We start from the raw sequence: 16,997 nt of genomic DNA on the forward strand, positions 1-16,997 counted from the left end.
TGTTCCCAAATATCTTCCATCTGCCAAAGATCAGCACAAATCCAATCTTCTTTACAAGGCCTTACCTAAATCCACCAGCACACCTTCATTTGATGTTCCCCCTTTTATGAGCTGCGATTGTCTATATTGTTCAGCTTAAACTCAAACATATCTAATCTGTTTTATTTATATAACTAATGTATTTATGTTTTATCTCCCTAAGTGACTAGTTCCATTCTAACATGTTTTGGTGTACTTCCTTCAGTACATTATTAGACATGATAGAAACTTAAAAACTATATAAATAGTTATTTTGGTCAGTGGAAAATTACAACATTAATAAGGCTAATCTTAGGATTAAATCATATATACATGTGTATATATATATATACGTATATATATATATATATATACACCATATATACGTATATATGGTATATATAGAAAATCTGGCTAGCTGTGTTTTTGTTCTGCAACTACAAAAATATACTTCCAAGTCTATTCTGTTGTTTTGAAATGTGAACTGGTAAGAAAAGGAAGCTGAGTGAGGAGGCATAACAGTAACACACATTTAAGATTCCTACTCAGGAGTGGGGGAAGATGGCACTCAGAAAGAAGTTCTACTAATGGTAGGTGCAAAACGTGATCTTTGTACATGAATTACATTACTTTGGAGTTAGTGCATAATTTGTGTTCCTTTAAAAAGATGTAGATTTGTGGTTACCGGAGATGGGGTGAGGGGAGGGGAAATTGGATGAAGTCAGTCAAAAGGTACAAACTTCTAGTTATAAGATAAATAAGTACTAGAGATATAATGTACAATATGATAAAGTTAACATTGCTGTATGTTATATATGAAAGTTGTTAAAAGAGTAAATCTTAAGAGTTCTCATCACAAGGAAAATATTTTTTTTCTATTTCTTTAATTTTGTATCTCTATAATGTTCACTTATTTTGACAATCATTTCATGATGTATGTAAGTCAAATCATGCTGTACACCTTAAACTTATACAGTGCTGTATGTCAATTATATCTCAATAAGACTAGAAGAAAAAAAACAAACCAAATAAAAACAAAAAACAAGTTCATTTGGAATTTTCTATAAGTAAAATAATAAAATTCACACTAGAAAGAGAAAGTTTAGAAAGGAAAACTGTCATTAAGAACCATCAAGTATTTCAGAAACATCTATAGGAAAAAAAACCCCACTGATATGGAATAACATTCAGTTCTATGGATCTGTTAAAAGGATGAGATAGAAAGTAGATATAAAAGATTTCTGCTTAGTTGTTTACTATTCAGACTTGCAAGTTATATAACTTTTAAAAACATGCTGGTCTGTTTTCTTATTTTCTAAATTAATTTTTTTCTTGCCTTCCTCTAATTGCTCTTTTTTTTTTTTTTTGCTGCCTTCCTCAAAGTCCTCTAAGAGTGAGTTTTATTTCTCACTCAGAATTTTATATTTCTCTGTTTTTCTGGTTCTACTGGAGATTATTTTACTTCCATGTTACTGAATACATGGATTTATAACTGAAGTTAGATAAAGATTACTCATCAACTTTTCACTAAGCCTGGATTAATTTTAAGTAGGGGTAATGTCTCAGGTTCTGGCTAAAGCTTCATCCTCTGATCTGGACATTCTTCTTTAATAGTAATATTAATATTATTCTATCTATATTTAATTAGAAATTTTCCTACAGAGATGTGGCTCAAAGTAGTAACAATGTAGCAGAAAGTTATATAAACCTCAAAGTAATTACCACTTGCCCATTATTAACTGCAGTAGTACCAGTCTCCTATTATTTTAGGATATAAATGAATTTACCATATATGAATCTGGAATAAAGTAAACATTCTTCCAGAAAAGAAACACATTTGACCTTACTATTATTGTAATTAAAAACAAACTGACAGTGTAATTAAAGGTTTGCTTTAACTACTTATGTAACAGAAATACACAGTTGTTAGAATATACTATAGTGTTCAGAATATTTCATAAATATTATGCAAAATCCTCTCTAAGTAGTTTTAGATAAGGGAAGAGTTTATTTTGATATAATTGAGAAGTATGAGAAATGGATAAAAAACAAATAGGCAAATCCAAAAGGAAAAGATTTTTTTACATAAAGGAAACCCACATCTTTTAAGATCTATCCTAATTCTAAGAACTTCCCATATCATGGAAAAAATATTAAAAATAGCAATTTGATATATCTATATGATATTTAATACAATTTGGTAAGGCAAGTATTACCAAAAAATATATTTTAAAAATATGTGGGTTAACTGAGGCTCAAAGATGTTCAGTGAATTGCGCTGGGATCAAATCATTAATTAAGAAGGAACAATCAGAACTAGAGAAGTCTTCTCTGATAATCACAGGCTGTTCTCATTATACAGAGCTGTCTTCTATTAATATCAACTGGTGCTTCCTTAAACTGGTGGTTTAAGAAAAATACTGCTTCTTCTAAATATCAAATGAAAGCCTCATTCTGTAATAAATATGCCATTTGATTATACAATAATTTCCATGTTGAACCACTCCATTAATTTGAGATAGTCTTTTTTTTTTTGCTGTATGTGGGCCTCTCCCATTGCGGAGCACAGCCTCCGGACGCGCAGGCTCAGCGGCCACGGCTCACGGGCCCAGCCGCTCCGCGGCACGTGGGATCTTCCCAGACCGGGGCATGAACCCGTGTCCCCTGCATCGGCAGACGGACTCCCAACCACTGCGCCACCAGGGAAGCCCAAGATAGTCTTTTTTTAAAAAAAATAAATTTATTTATTTATTTATTTTTAGCTGTGTGGGGTCTTCGTTTCTGTGCAAGGGCTTTCTCTAGTTGAGGTGAGCAGGGGCCACTCCTCATTGCAGTGCGCAGGGCCTCTCTCTATCGCGGCCCCTCCTGCTGTGGAGCACAGGCTCCAGATGCGCAGCCTCAGTAGTTGTGGCCCATGGGCCCAGCCACTCGGCATGTGGGATCCTCCCAGACCAGGGCCCGAACCCGTGTACCCCACATCGGCAGGCAGACTCTCAACCACTGCGCCACCAGGGAAGCCCCTGAGATAGTCTTTTTAAAGTATATTCTCTAACTTAATTACAATATTATCCCCAAAGTCCTTACGTTTTAATAATTGTAGATGAAGAGGTATCCGTATCAATTTACACCCAGAAATATAAGATGCTGTGGTCAAAAAATACCATTTTCAGAAACATAGAGCAAAAAATATATGTAGGTGCATTTTCAAAAGCAGAATATATTAACCATTCAGTTAACTGAAGATTATTTGTAAATGACATCTTATTACTTGTGTAGTATGAACAGGAAATAGCCTCATCCAACCACAGATGTGTAACAGTTCCTATTCCATATAAACAGTTTAACATTTCCAAGTATAAAAACTTATTAGAATTAGTTTAAACATTTCATCATCTTTCCTTGGTATTCACTCAGCAGCAAAATATCTTAAGGGGAAGAGGGAGTTAGCTAGAAAGAAAAACATTCAATTAATGCCTACCTTATGCATTAATTTATTTAGTTTCTTTACTTATTACAGTTGACCCTTTAACAACATGGGGGTTAATCTGTGCATAATTTATAGTTGGCTCTCTGTATCTGCAGTTCCTCCACATCTGTGGATTCACCAACCATAGACCATGTAATATTGTAGCATTTACTGTTGAAAAATATCCATGTTTAAGTGGACCCATGCAGTTGAAACCCATGTTATTCAATTGTCAACTGTATTAGGAAAATAGAAAGTTTTGTTGTTGCAATACATACACTGATTTTTCACGATGAGCTACATTTTCAGAAAAATAAACAATTTCATTTTAAAAAACTAACCTGTCTACTTCATCTCGAGCCACAATGTCTCCTTTCTTTAAGGCTTTTATAGCAAACATTTCATTAGTGTGCTTATATTCAGCCAAAAGCACCTGAAATGAGATTAAAATAATTATTTATCATGTGAGTTATTACTTTCGTAGGCATTCCAAGAAAATTTAAAAGATTACCTTTCCAAAATGTCCTCTACCCAAGACAGCACAACACCGGAAGTCTTGTAGATTAAACTGAAACATTTGTTGAGATCTGAAAACAGTAATGTCAATCAAAAATAAGGCAAAAGTATGGGACTAAACATGTAGCAAAGCTGTGTACATATTCTTTACCTTCTGTCCTCAAGTTCATGAATACCACTATATTCTAGGCCTGATTGAGGAATATCAGGCTCATATTCAGATTGAGATTTTGGAAGTAGTCTATTTCTGTCATTCTCAGTATCAAAAACTGTTTCTGAAACCTGTAAAATATTAAACATTCATTAAATCATAGAAACATTCAGGAAACAACTTATTAGGTAAGGATAGTTAAAGAAAAAAATGTTAAAAGTTGATATAAATATGGTGAGAAAATAAAATTCAGATATTGGATATTCACTTTTATGGTTATTAATTATATATTACTCTTATCTAAAAAAAAGGTAAAAAAATGAATATATTGGAAAAAAACAAAAACACTAATTTGAAAAGATGCATAAGCCCCAATGTTCACAGAAGCACTGTTTACAATAGCCAGTTACACAGAAGCAACCCAAGTTGCCATCAACAGACGATTGGTTTAAGAAAATGTGGTACATACAGATGGCCAATAGGCACATGAAAAGATGCTCATCATCATTAATTATTAGAGAAATGCAAATCAAAACAACAATGGGGTACCACTTCACACCGGTCAAAATGGCCATCATTAAAAAGTCTACAAATCATAAATGCTGGAGAGATGTAGAGAAAAGGGAACCCTCTTACACTATTGGTGGTAATGTATTTAAATTGGTACAGCCATTATGGAAAACAGTATGGAGGTTCCTCAGAAAACTAAAAACAGAGTTGCCATATGATCCAGCAACTCCACTCCTGGGCATATACCCAGATGAATCTCTAATTCAAAAAGATACACGCACCCTTATGTTCATAGCAGCACTATTTACAATAGCCAAGACATGGAAACAACCTAAATGTCCATCAACAGATGAATGGATAAAGAAGATGTGGTATATATATATTATATATCACACACATACATACAATGGAATTACTCAGCCATTGAAAAGAAATAATGTCATTTGCACCAACATGAATGGATCTAGAGATTATCATGCTAAGCAAAGTAAGTCAGAAAGAGAAAGACAAATACCATATGATATCACTTACATGTGGAATCAAAAATAAAACACAAATAAACATATCTATGAAACAAAAACAGACTCACAAATATAGTGAACAGACTTGTGGTTGCTAAGGGGGAGGGGGTTTGGGGGAGGGAAGGATTGGGAGTGTGGGATTAGCAGGTGCAAACTATTATATATAGAATGGGTAAACAACAAGGTCCTACAACATAGCACAAGGAACTATTTTCAATATCCTGTGATAAACCATAATGGAAAGGAATATGAAAAAGAATATATATATGTATAACTGAGTGACTTTGCTACACAGCAGAAATTAAACACAACACTGTAAATCAACTATACTTCAATAAAATTTTTTAAAAATGTGTGTATATACATGTAGAGAATATTATGCTTCGTGAAATAAGTCAGACAGAGAAATAAATAGTATATGATATCACTTATATGTAGAATCTAAAAAATAATACAAATGAACGTATATACAAAACAGAAACAGACTCATAGATTTAGAAAACAAACTTGTGCTTACCAAGGGGAGGAGGAAGGGGGGAGGGACAAATTAGGGGTGTGGGATTAACAAACTACTATATATAAAATGGATAAGCAATAGGATATACTGTATAGCACAGGGAATTATACCCATTATCTTGTACAAACCTATAGTGAACAAGAATCTGAAAAAATACTGAATCACTATGCTGTACACCTGAAACACAATGTTGTAAATCAACCATATTTCAATTTTAAAAAATGAATACATTACTTTCACCTTACATGCATTTCCAAAAATCATGTTAACCTAGTTAGAAGATGCAGTGTTTCAGGCAACATGTCATCCAATATCAGCCATGATCCTATGCTCCTAGATTAAGCAGCCTATTCCATCTCTCCTGGCTCATTAGCATCCAAAGGTTTCTATGTTTCATTCACAAGAAACATAAACAACACAGTTTACACAGGCATTTTTTTAACTAAAATGTTAAATGAGATGTTTTTAACATCTCATTCATTATGATGCTTTTACTGGTAATTCATTTGGTGAAAAGGAATTATACAAGGTTTAAAATGCCTTACCTGTCCTTGTGTATCCAAATCTCTTAATTCAGCAGATTCATCTATTTCTCCAAGGGAAGAATCACGTGGTGGGGCCAGAGGCGGCTCAGGTTCAAGATCAAAGTCCAATTTGGTTACTGCAGAATCACTTATAAAAGATAAAGCAATTCACCAAAAGCAGTAATCAAAAGTATATACTTTAAATAACTTTACAATTAAGGCAAACAATTTTATTGTTTTAAAAGTAAGCAGAGCACTAGCTTCAAAATACTATTTGGAAAAAATGAGACTTTTAATAGGCTCACTGTAATCAATATGTACAAATGTCACAATAACTATTTTATAAAAGCAATGCTTAAAAATCTTAAGACACATACCTAGCTGGAGGTGCTAGTTCAGGGATGTGTACATCAACCACTGGCACTGTAGCAGGCACAGGGGCTTGAGGGCTGAAGGTGCCAGAATGATTTACTGTAGGAATAGCTCTTCTCACTAGTCTTCCCCAAGTGGCAATATTAATATTCATTTGAGGAGCTCTGAGAAATGTTTTGCCTGTGGATATTGTAAATAAAGAAAACAGAACAAGTATTTTTTTTAATATATTACCAAAAGCCATAATTTAAGAATTCATATTCATTGGTTTATAATTTATGAAGAACAAACAATATTTGTCACTTAAAAAAACAGTTCCTAACTATTTGTTATTAAAGGCTAGTGCAAAAAAGCAAAATCAGTTTTTAAAATAAATACATAGGAATTGCTCATTTAAGTCTAGTAATGGTATGTGGTTAAGGTTTTAAAAACAGAATTCTTATCTTTTAGAGATACTAACTGTAATATTTATGGATGAATCAATATGATGTCTGAGTTTGCTTCAAATAATCTGAGGAAGCTGTGAGTGATGGAACATAGATGAAACAAAACTGGACATAAGCTGACTGTTGTTGAAGCTGAGTGATGGCACACCACACTAGTCTCTATACTTATGCATGTTTCAAATTTTCATAACAGAATTTAGAAGTAAATAATTGAACAAATAAGAAGAAAACAAAAATAAAAGATAGATATCACTTTTTAAATAGTATATACATTTTTAAAGTATTTAAGATAACACCAAAACACTTTGTACTTGATTTCTCAGGAATTACCTTGTTGTTTCGAAAAAATTTTCTTTTGTCTTTGGAGTTTTGGTCTTCTTTCAATAACTGGATTAAAAAAGGTAACCTGCAGTGAAGAAAATTCAAGTTGACATGACTATAGCATTAGATTTACGGCTCACGAAATTCAATAAACTTGAAAGTTTGAAAACTTAAGAGAATCTGAGATATAATTTAGTTCCATCTCCTTTCTAGATGAGAAAATAGACCTAGAGAGGATAAATGACTTGTCTTAGGGTAACATACCTATTTAGTGGCAGAGTTGAGCCAAGAATTCAAGTTGTCTGCCATTCAGCCTAATACTCTTCCCACTTCTACATCATGTTGCCTACATATATAATTTCAATGGTAGTTATGCATATTTAATAAAATACATTTATTACCTCTGCAAATAAAGTACCCTGCGGTTCCAAATAGAGACACATGCCATGCCGTTGGTTGTCTAAAAAATCTTCTAACCTCAGAAATTTTACAGCACACAGAGATCGCCAATCACGCCAATAAACTGAAATTTCCAGTTCACGTGACTAGAATAATTAAATAAAAAATAAAGAAAACAGGGAACACATCATTGGACACACATGTGAATAAAATATTACAAAAAATATAAAATACAAATACAATAAACAAAGATACATACACAACGGTTGCACTATTTTAAAGAGTGCTTTTTATAATGTTTCTCTATTATATATTACTTTAACAAACTTACACATTTTAACTAAAAGGAAAACATTCATATTCCAACATTCTTCAGTTAAGGTATACCTTTTAGATAAAGAATACACAACTGGGAACAATCAATACAGATGAATGACCACCGAAACTCTTTCTATCTCAGAGCTTCAATCTTTTGGATTTTCCTTCTCCTATTGGCATCATAGGCTGTGCTGTTGCTAGACCTCAATGTTCACCTCAAAGAACCCATTTCAAACCTTCTTATTTCTTTATCCCAATGTTGATCAGGAAAAGGTCTGTGAATAGCATTTATTATCCACTTTCAGTGTGCCACACACTATGCCAAACACTTTAAGAATGTTAGGTCATTTAATCTTCTAAAGAATACCACCAGGTAATAGGACCAGTGATTACAGGGGTCTGTGGAAGGTAGGTAGCAAACAGGAAACTAAGTTTTATACAGAAAAATGTTCATTTATTACAACATCAAACACAACAAAACGAAACAAAAAAGCCCCTCCAAAACCAGGGACAACTTAAGAGTATTATACCATATCTACATGAGGGAACACTCTGTACTCATTAAAAATAATGCTTATGTGGACAATATATTTAAGGTTTTAACAATCAATTATTAAATGTACTTGTAGAACACAGTTTATAACCTGGAGGTCAAGCCATAAATTGACCTCTACATATAAGTCATAATCTGCATACATTTTAATTATAAAGCATAAGACTTCTCCATTATTTTGTTTTTCAGGATTTTGTGGATCACCCACAAAGAGATAAATGTTTTTCCCTTTAGGCTCAACAAAGTAATAAATTACTTCTTTCATATAAAAACTTTCAATTTGTGAACTTCTGCATCTTATTATCTAAGCTTCTAGTATGCATAATAAAAAACCATTTGACTTTAAATAATAAAACTAGTTGATGCAAATGAACACAGAAAACACTTATTAAAAACAGAACATGAAAAAAATGAGTCAAGACACAATGTGCCAAAAGGTCTCATAGACACTCAGAAAAAAAGGACTAGAAAAAGATATCTTGGCAGTCAGTGAGTATATGAGCTCAGGACTTCCTACCTCATTGCTTCTCTCTGATATATAATTACTATGGGAGAGAATACTTGTCAGGAAAGGGTAAGGATGAGTATAGGATAATATCTTAAGATCAGCAAATGGCATTTAGAAGTGGTGGGTATTAATGCTATATAATATTCCATTCAAGTTAAAATTTTAAGTATTTTGAAAACAGTTATTTTGGGAAATAAACTGCATAACTGAACCAGGTGTTGGTAATTTAGACTACTTTATTTTAGATTAGAAAAGGAGAGGTCTACTTTCTCCTATCTTCTTCTATGGTATCAGGGAGGAAAACTTGTTATGGATCAGGCAAATGCAAGTGGTATAGATGCTAGGGACGAAATTAGTAATTCTTAAAAGTTCTTATATTTTTCACACTGCTAAAATTGTAAGAGTTTATCTTTCTCTGGATTAGAAGAGGTCAAATCACCTCCTTTATATTTTTTCTAGCCATTCTGGTAAAACTCACATATTAACTCGTTTCTCTTTCCTCTGTCTGTTTATTCCATTCTTCAACATGAAGTATGTTAGAAACACCTGAGATTTGGGATGGAAGGTTATCTTAAGGCCTACATTAGCTTTCCCGGAGTTTTACATGAAATTTTAGGTATAAAGCTCTTCACTTTTTGTTACTTTGCATTGTTCCCTGTATCACTCTCTACAATTTAAGCGGGGAGAGTGGCTACAGTCCAAAGCAGATTAAGATATTTTATGTCTACTCATAACACTGTTGCATGGAACCCCAATCCTACTTTAACCCCTAACATCTACTGCAATTCAGTAAAGCAGGGATATAGTATCTGAAAAGCAAAGTACCCTCTATATAGGGAAATGCCACTGATATTTATTGAATTTAAACTGCAAGTATGACTGCTCATTTGCTGGCAATTTTCCAGATGAAGCAGGTCCATTCCATTTAAAGCAATGGCATGTTTGTAGGTAATGTCAAACCTCAAGAGCAATAAAATTCTACATGGAGTAAAACCACTGCCAAAATAGCTGAGCAGTATGATCTAAGTACAGATTGGCAATACTGGCAAACTGTCCCAACTTGTGTTTCATTTTGTCTTATTATGAATCTGAACCTAGGATCAAAGAAGAAACTGTGGTAGAACTAAGGAATCTGTATGGTTTGTCTGAAGTCTCTGTAAGGCCCGAAAGTAAATAGTAACTACTTTTTCTAAAGTAGTTGGCATGATGATTTGATACACATATACATATATTGACTACCAAAGAATCCCTCTCATCTAATTAACACATCTCTCACCTATTTTACACACACACACACACACACACACACACAATATTTACATTTGGTAAGAACATTTAAGTTCTGTTCTCTTAGCAAATTTCATTCACACAATATAGTATTATTAACTAGTCACCATTATACATTGCATTATACATTAGATGCTCAGACCTTACTTATCTTATAACTGAAAGTTTGTACCTTTTTACCAACCTCTCTGTACAACCATTTTTCTACTCTTGGTTTCTATGAGTTTGACTCTTTAAGATTTCACATGTAAATGATACCATGTAATATTTGTCTTTCTCTGTCTGACTTCTTTCACTTAGGATAATGTCCTCAAGGTCCATCCATGTTGTCACAATGGCAGTTCTTCCTTCTTTCTCATGGTTGAATAATATTCCATTGTATATATATTACCACATTTTCTTTATCCATTCATCTTTTGATGGACACAGACTGTTTCCAGATACTGGCCATTGTGAATAACGCTGCAATGAACATGGGAGTGCAGATATCTCTTCAATATCCTGTTTTCATTTCCTTTGAATATATAGCCAAGAGTTGGATTGCTGGATCATCTGGCAGTTCTATTTTTAATTTTTTGAGGAACCTCCATACTGTTTTCCATAGTGCTGAACCAATTTACATTCCCACCAATAGTGAACAAGGGTTCCTTTTTCTCCACATCCTCGCCAACACTTATCTCTTTTCTTCTTGATGACAGCCATGCTAACATGTGATATCTCACTGTGGATTTGAATTGTATTTCCCTGATGATTAGTGATGTTGAGCACCTTTTCATATAATTGTTGGCCATCTGGATATCTTCTTTAGAAAAATGTCTATTCAGTTTCTTTGCCCATTTTAAATCAGATTATCTGTTTTTTGTTGTTCTTGCTATTGAGTTGTGCAAGTTCTTTATATATTTTGCAATATTAACTTCTTATCTGATAGATGACTTGCAAATATCTTCTCCCATTCTGTAGATTGCTTTTTCATTTTCTTGATGGTGTCCTTTGCTGTGCACAAGCTTTTTAGTTAGTAACTACTTCTTTTTTAAATTTAAATTTAATTTTAATTTTTGGCCACACTACGCAGCTTGTGCGATTTCAGTTCCCTGACCAGGGATCAGACCCAGGCCCTTGGCAGTGAGAGCGTGGAGTCCTAGCCACTGGTTGTCAGGGAGTTCCCAATAACTACTTCTAAATAAATGGAACTAATGGATATTTCATTTGGCCTAGAGACGCACTGTAAAAAAATTACTGGAACACTGAGGATGTTGTGAATCGAGAAAGTTTGGGAACCTCTGATAGGTGAAAATGAGAGGCAGGTTTCACTGCTGAAAAGGAAAGAAAGGGCAAAACCAAATTTTCTGCAGCTACTAAAAGAGAGAAAATTATTCAAGGCATGGAAAATTCAAAAGGCAAAGAAAGGTGAGATTTGTAAAGGTGCACATGTCAGGTGTCACATTAATTGGTCTCCTCCTTTGATTACTTGGTCTTCTATGGGCTTCTGAGGACAACATAGGCTTGGGAAACATCAACTAGGGTCCCACCAGTAAAGAGACTGCACACTCAAAAAGAGTTTAAGTTTTAAAAATTGGCTATTTATGAAGGTAAGATTCAGGTTAAGGAATCAAGAAGGATGGGAAGTATCTGATGATTAGCTACAGTAGAAATCTATTACCACTCCTAGCCTGAATGAGCAAGAAGAAACAGTTATCAGAATTCAGTGAGAACTGGATCTTGGAAAAGGGACTGTCAAACAGGAACTGCAGCCATAGATGAACACTGCTGTAAAAAAGGGAAGGAAAGTGCTTCCCTGGTGGCGCAGTGGTTGAGAGTCTGCCTGCCAATGCAGGGGACATGGGTTCGTGCCGCGGTCCAGGAGGATCCCACATGCCGTGGAGCGGCTGGGCCCGTGAGCCATGGCCGCTGAGCCTGCGTGTCCAGAGCCTGTGCTCCGCAACGGGAGAGGCCACAACAGTGAGAGGCCTGTGTACTGCAAAAAAAAAAAAAAAAAAAAAAAGGGAAGGAGAGAAGGAAACAAACACCCTGATTACCCTCTCCTCCTGCCCTTAGATCTTCTAACATTGTCTCCCCTTTCATGTCAGAGCCCACTGATTCAAACCTGCAGTTATCAGCCTCCAGAGACAAAGAGAAGGACAGGGAAGGGAGGCCATCAGAATCTATATGGGGCAAAGAGAAAACTACCACCTCAGGAAACAGTAATATCTGTTTTCAGTTCAAGAGTTCAATGAGGGTGATTCTCAACAGGAACTAATGTGACAAAAAGAAGGAAACCTTAGGATCTTTTGGGAAAATGAGAAACACAGAGAAGAGTGAGACTGAGATAATGGAGAATACAAAGCTATGACCTCTGCTTGAAAAGTCTGCTCCCTATAGATGTGGGAGCAGAAAAGAAAAGTAAACCATTGTGATACAAACTATTTAGTGCTGTAACAGTTATATATAACTGCACCCTATATCAATTCACATCCTAGAAAAAGTTCCAAAGACTCCCTATTATTCCAAACCTGTTACAAACTATTCTGCCTCCGTGTATACACATATAGTTCCTATTTCTAATCATGTATCTTATTTCCCAACCAAAACCTACATACCTATAAAGACAAGGTTGAAGGATGCTGTGGGGGCATCAGTAAGGAAATGGTAAAGGGAAACAATAGTTTTAGGGTAAACAGAGAAGAAAATGAAATTTTCTGATGGCCCCTTCCTAAACTCCTTCCTGAAAAATCAAGAAAATGGAAATGTTTGACCAAACATCTAGCTGTGTGGTAACAAAGAAGTAAAAGAGCCAGAGGAATAACAATAATAACATAAGCTATCATTTACAGCAAGACCATTATGTACAAGGTATTAAACTAGGTGCTTTATGCAGATTTGGTAACAGTTTAGGATAGTAAATTTAAGATTTCAGAACAATTCATTGCTAAAATGACAAGGAGCAAAGGTATACTGGGGTTGACGCATGCAAAGAAGTTTGAAATAATATGTTAAATGGGTTGTTATTTAGATATTTAGATGTTTAAAATCCTCCATAATGATGATGGGATGCTGGAGTGAATAACCAAAGTCCTTAAGGATACTGGCAAGTGCCTGGTGGTCAAGAGATGATAGAGGGGTGGGGGGAAAAGACAATAATATATATAGTTCATTGGCTCAGAGAACTCTTATAGCCTCAGAGGATATGATGTGTCATTTGACAGTAATAGAATTGGAAGCAGCAAAAGAGGTAAAAAGAGTAAGTATTATTATAGCTCCATTGTAAGTTAAAAAACAGAATCTCAAGAATAAAATATCTAGGAATAAACTTACCTAAGGAGGTAAAAGACCTGTACTCAGAAAACTATAAGATACTGATGAGGGCTTCCCTGGTGGCGCAGTGGTTGGGAGTCTGCCTGCCGATGCAGGGGACGCGGGTTCGTGCCCCTGTCCGGGAAGATCCCACATGCCCTGGAGCGGCTGGGCCCGTGAGCCAAGGCCGCTGAGCCTACGCGTCCGCAGACTGTGCTCCGCAACAGGAGAGGCCACACAACAGTGAGAGGCCCGCGTACCGCAAAAAAAAAAAAAAAAAAAAAAAAAAGATACAGATGAAAGAAATCAAAGATACACAAACAGATGGAGAGATATACCATGTTCTTGGATTGGAAGAATCAATATTGTGAAAATGACTATACTACCAAAAGTAATCTACAGATTCAGTGCCATCCATATCAAATTACCAATGGCATTTTTCACAAAATTAGAACAAAAAACTTTACAATTTGTATGGAAGCACAAAAGACCCCGAATAGCCAAAGCAATCTTGAGAAAGAAAAATGGAGCTGGAAGAATCAGGCTCCTTGACTTTAGACTATACTACAAAGCTACAGTAATCAGGACAGTATGGTCCTGGCACAAAAACAGAAATACAGATCAATGGAATAGGATAGAAAATCCAGAGATAAACCCACGCACCTATGGTCACCTAATCTATGACAAAGAAGGCAAGAATATACAATGGAGAAAAGACTGTCTCTTCAATAAGTGGTGCTGGGAAAACTGGACAGTTACATGCAAAGAATGAAATTAGAATACTACCGACACCATACCCCAAAATAAACTCAAAATGGATTAAAGACCATTCTGAATGTAAAGTCAGATACTATAAAACTCTTAGAGGAAAACATAGGCAGAACATCTTTTATCGCAGCAAGATATTTTTCCATTCACTTCCTAGAGTAATGAAAATAAAAACAAAAATAGACAAATGGGACCTAAGTAAACTTGAAAGCTTTAAACACAACTAAAAGACAACCCTCAGAATGTGAGAAAATATGTGCCAACAAAGCAACTGACAAAGAATTAATCTCCAAAATATACAAATGGCTCATGCAGCTCAATATCAAACAAAGAAACAACCCAATCAAAAAATGGGTGGAAGACCTAAACAGACATTTCTCCAAAGAAGACATACAGATTGGCTAAAAAGCACATGGAAAGATGCTCAACATCACTAATTATTAGAGAAATGCAAATCAAAACTGCAATGAGGTACCACCTCACACTGGTCAGAATGGCCATCATCAAAAAATCTATAAACAGGGCTTCCCTGGTGGCACAGTGGTTGAGAGTCTGCCTGCCAATGCAGGGGACATGGGTTCATGCCCTGGCCTGGGAGGATATCACATGCTGCAGAGCAGCTGGGCCCGTGAGCCATGGCCGCTGACCCTGCACGTCCGGAGCCTGTGCTCCGCAACGGGAGAGGCCACAGCAGTGAGAGGCCCGTGTACCGCAAAAAAAAAAAAAAAAAAAAAAAAAAAAAAATTCTACAAACCATAAATGCTGGAGAGGGTGTGTAGAAAAGGGAACCCTCCTACACTGTTGGTGGGAATGTAAACTGGTACAGCCACTATGGAGAACAGTATGAAGGTTCCTTAAAAAACTAAAAATATAGCTACCATATGATCCAACAATCCCACTCCTGGGCATATATCCAGAGAAAATCATGATTCAAAAATATACATGCACCTCAGTGCTCATTGCAGCACAATTTACAATAGCCAGGACATGTAAGGAACCTAAATGTCCATCATGGAGGAATGGATAAAGAAGATGCAGTACATATATACAATGGAATATTACTCAGCCATAAAAAATATGAAATAATTCCATTTGCAGCAACATGGACTGGACCTAGAGATTGTCATACTGAGTGAAGTAGGTCAGACAAAGACAAATATCATATGATATTGATTATATGTGGAATCTAAAAAAAGGGTACAAATGAACTTATCTACAAAACAGAAACAGAGTTACAGATGTAGAAAACAAACTTATTTGTTTACCAGGGGGTAAGGAGGGGGGGTGGGATAAATTGGGAGATTGGGATTGACATATATGCAATACTATATATAAAACATGATCAATAAGGACAGTACAGCACAGGGAACTCTACTCAATACTCTGTAATGGCCTATATAGGAAAATAATCTAAAAAAGAGTGGATATATGTATATGTATAACTGATTCAGTTTGCTGTACACCTGAAACTAACACACATTGTAAATCAACTATAATAAATATTAAAACAAACAAACAGACAAAAAAAAGCATCTCAGATTAAACAATATGCTGAATGTGGGAATTCCCTGGCAGTCCAGTTGTTAGGACTTGGCATTTTCACTGCAGTGGCCTGGGTTCAATCCCTGGTCAGAGAACTAAGATCCTGCAAGCCACGTGGTATGGCCAAAAACAACAGTAATATGCTGAATGTTAGCTCACATGTGGAAGAAATTAAAATTTCTTTGTATTTCTATTCTATGGCTTGCTCTATATTAAGATGTTTCACACTCCATTTAAATGTTTGCATGCATTTTTATTCTTTTATAGGGAGGAAAGCATCTTGCTCATTATCATGGTTTCTATGAGGAATAATTTTTATTTTTCTCCTAAATATCTGGGTCTCTACCTTAACCCTCTTATTCATCTCCTGGAGTGAGTTATCTGATAAAAGACTGGGAGAGAAACTGGACATGAATAATCCAGTCCATTTCTTCCTTTTTTCCTTGAGAGCCGGGCTGTTAAATGGAAGTATACAATTTGTTTTTCTCTGCTATGCCTTAAGTTTTATATGGGCTGGAGCCCACAATGATCTAAGGGACTGAGTATAGCCCCATTATTGTTGCACACCCAACCACACTTTCAAATATCAGCACATAATGACATTTTACTTTCCATTAGTCCCACCTTTCTTTCTTTTAACTAGTTCAGAAATTGGGTAAGGAAGAGCCCCACATACAAAACTTCCAATCTTTTTCTTAATGGCTCATTTTAAGACAGCCAAGGATGGCCACAGATTTCACCAAATCTGCAATGTGATAAACAGAGATTATGAAATGGATCTCAGGAGAAATAAAGACAATTCAGGGAGAAGAAAACGTAAAACTGATATCCTCTAAAATGTAATAGAGGATATTATCCCCATGAGAGGAAAACAAGATATTTAAAAGAATAAACTTTTAGAAATTAAAAATATAATATCAGATATGTTTGTCAATCAAGTCTTGGCAAATAAAAGTATCAAACTTTCCC

The 16,997-nt window shown here is 35.2% G+C and overlaps 1 protein-coding gene across 2 annotated transcripts in view; it reads right to left on the reverse strand.

Moving 5' to 3' along the window:
- Nucleotides 1–16,997, reverse strand: part of PKN2 (protein kinase N2) — a 132,640-nt gene that overhangs the window by 17,753 nt on the left and 97,890 nt on the right. Inside the window, exons 9-15 of one of the 2 annotated variants that reach the window (XM_059040395.2) lie at nucleotides 7,764–7,907; nucleotides 7,372–7,447; nucleotides 6,601–6,775; nucleotides 6,245–6,371; nucleotides 4,152–4,282; nucleotides 3,996–4,071; nucleotides 3,826–3,917 (exon numbers count right to left, since the gene is read on the reverse strand). In XM_059040395.2, the coding sequence (XP_058896378.1) occupies nucleotides 3,826–3,917; nucleotides 3,996–4,071; nucleotides 4,152–4,282; nucleotides 6,245–6,371; nucleotides 6,601–6,775; nucleotides 7,372–7,447; nucleotides 7,764–7,907 (821 nt within the window). The remainder of the gene's footprint in view (nucleotides 1–3,825; nucleotides 3,918–3,995; nucleotides 4,072–4,151; nucleotides 4,283–6,244; nucleotides 6,372–6,600; nucleotides 6,776–7,371; nucleotides 7,448–7,763; nucleotides 7,908–16,997) is intronic. The other variant, XM_067043110.1, reaches the window with a different exon arrangement.

The sequence above is a fragment of the Kogia breviceps genome, chromosome 1, assembly GCF_026419965.1.
Source record: "Kogia breviceps isolate mKogBre1 chromosome 1, mKogBre1 haplotype 1, whole genome shotgun sequence".
In the NCBI taxonomy this organism is placed as follows: Eukaryota; Metazoa; Chordata; class Mammalia; order Artiodactyla; family Physeteridae; genus Kogia; species Kogia breviceps.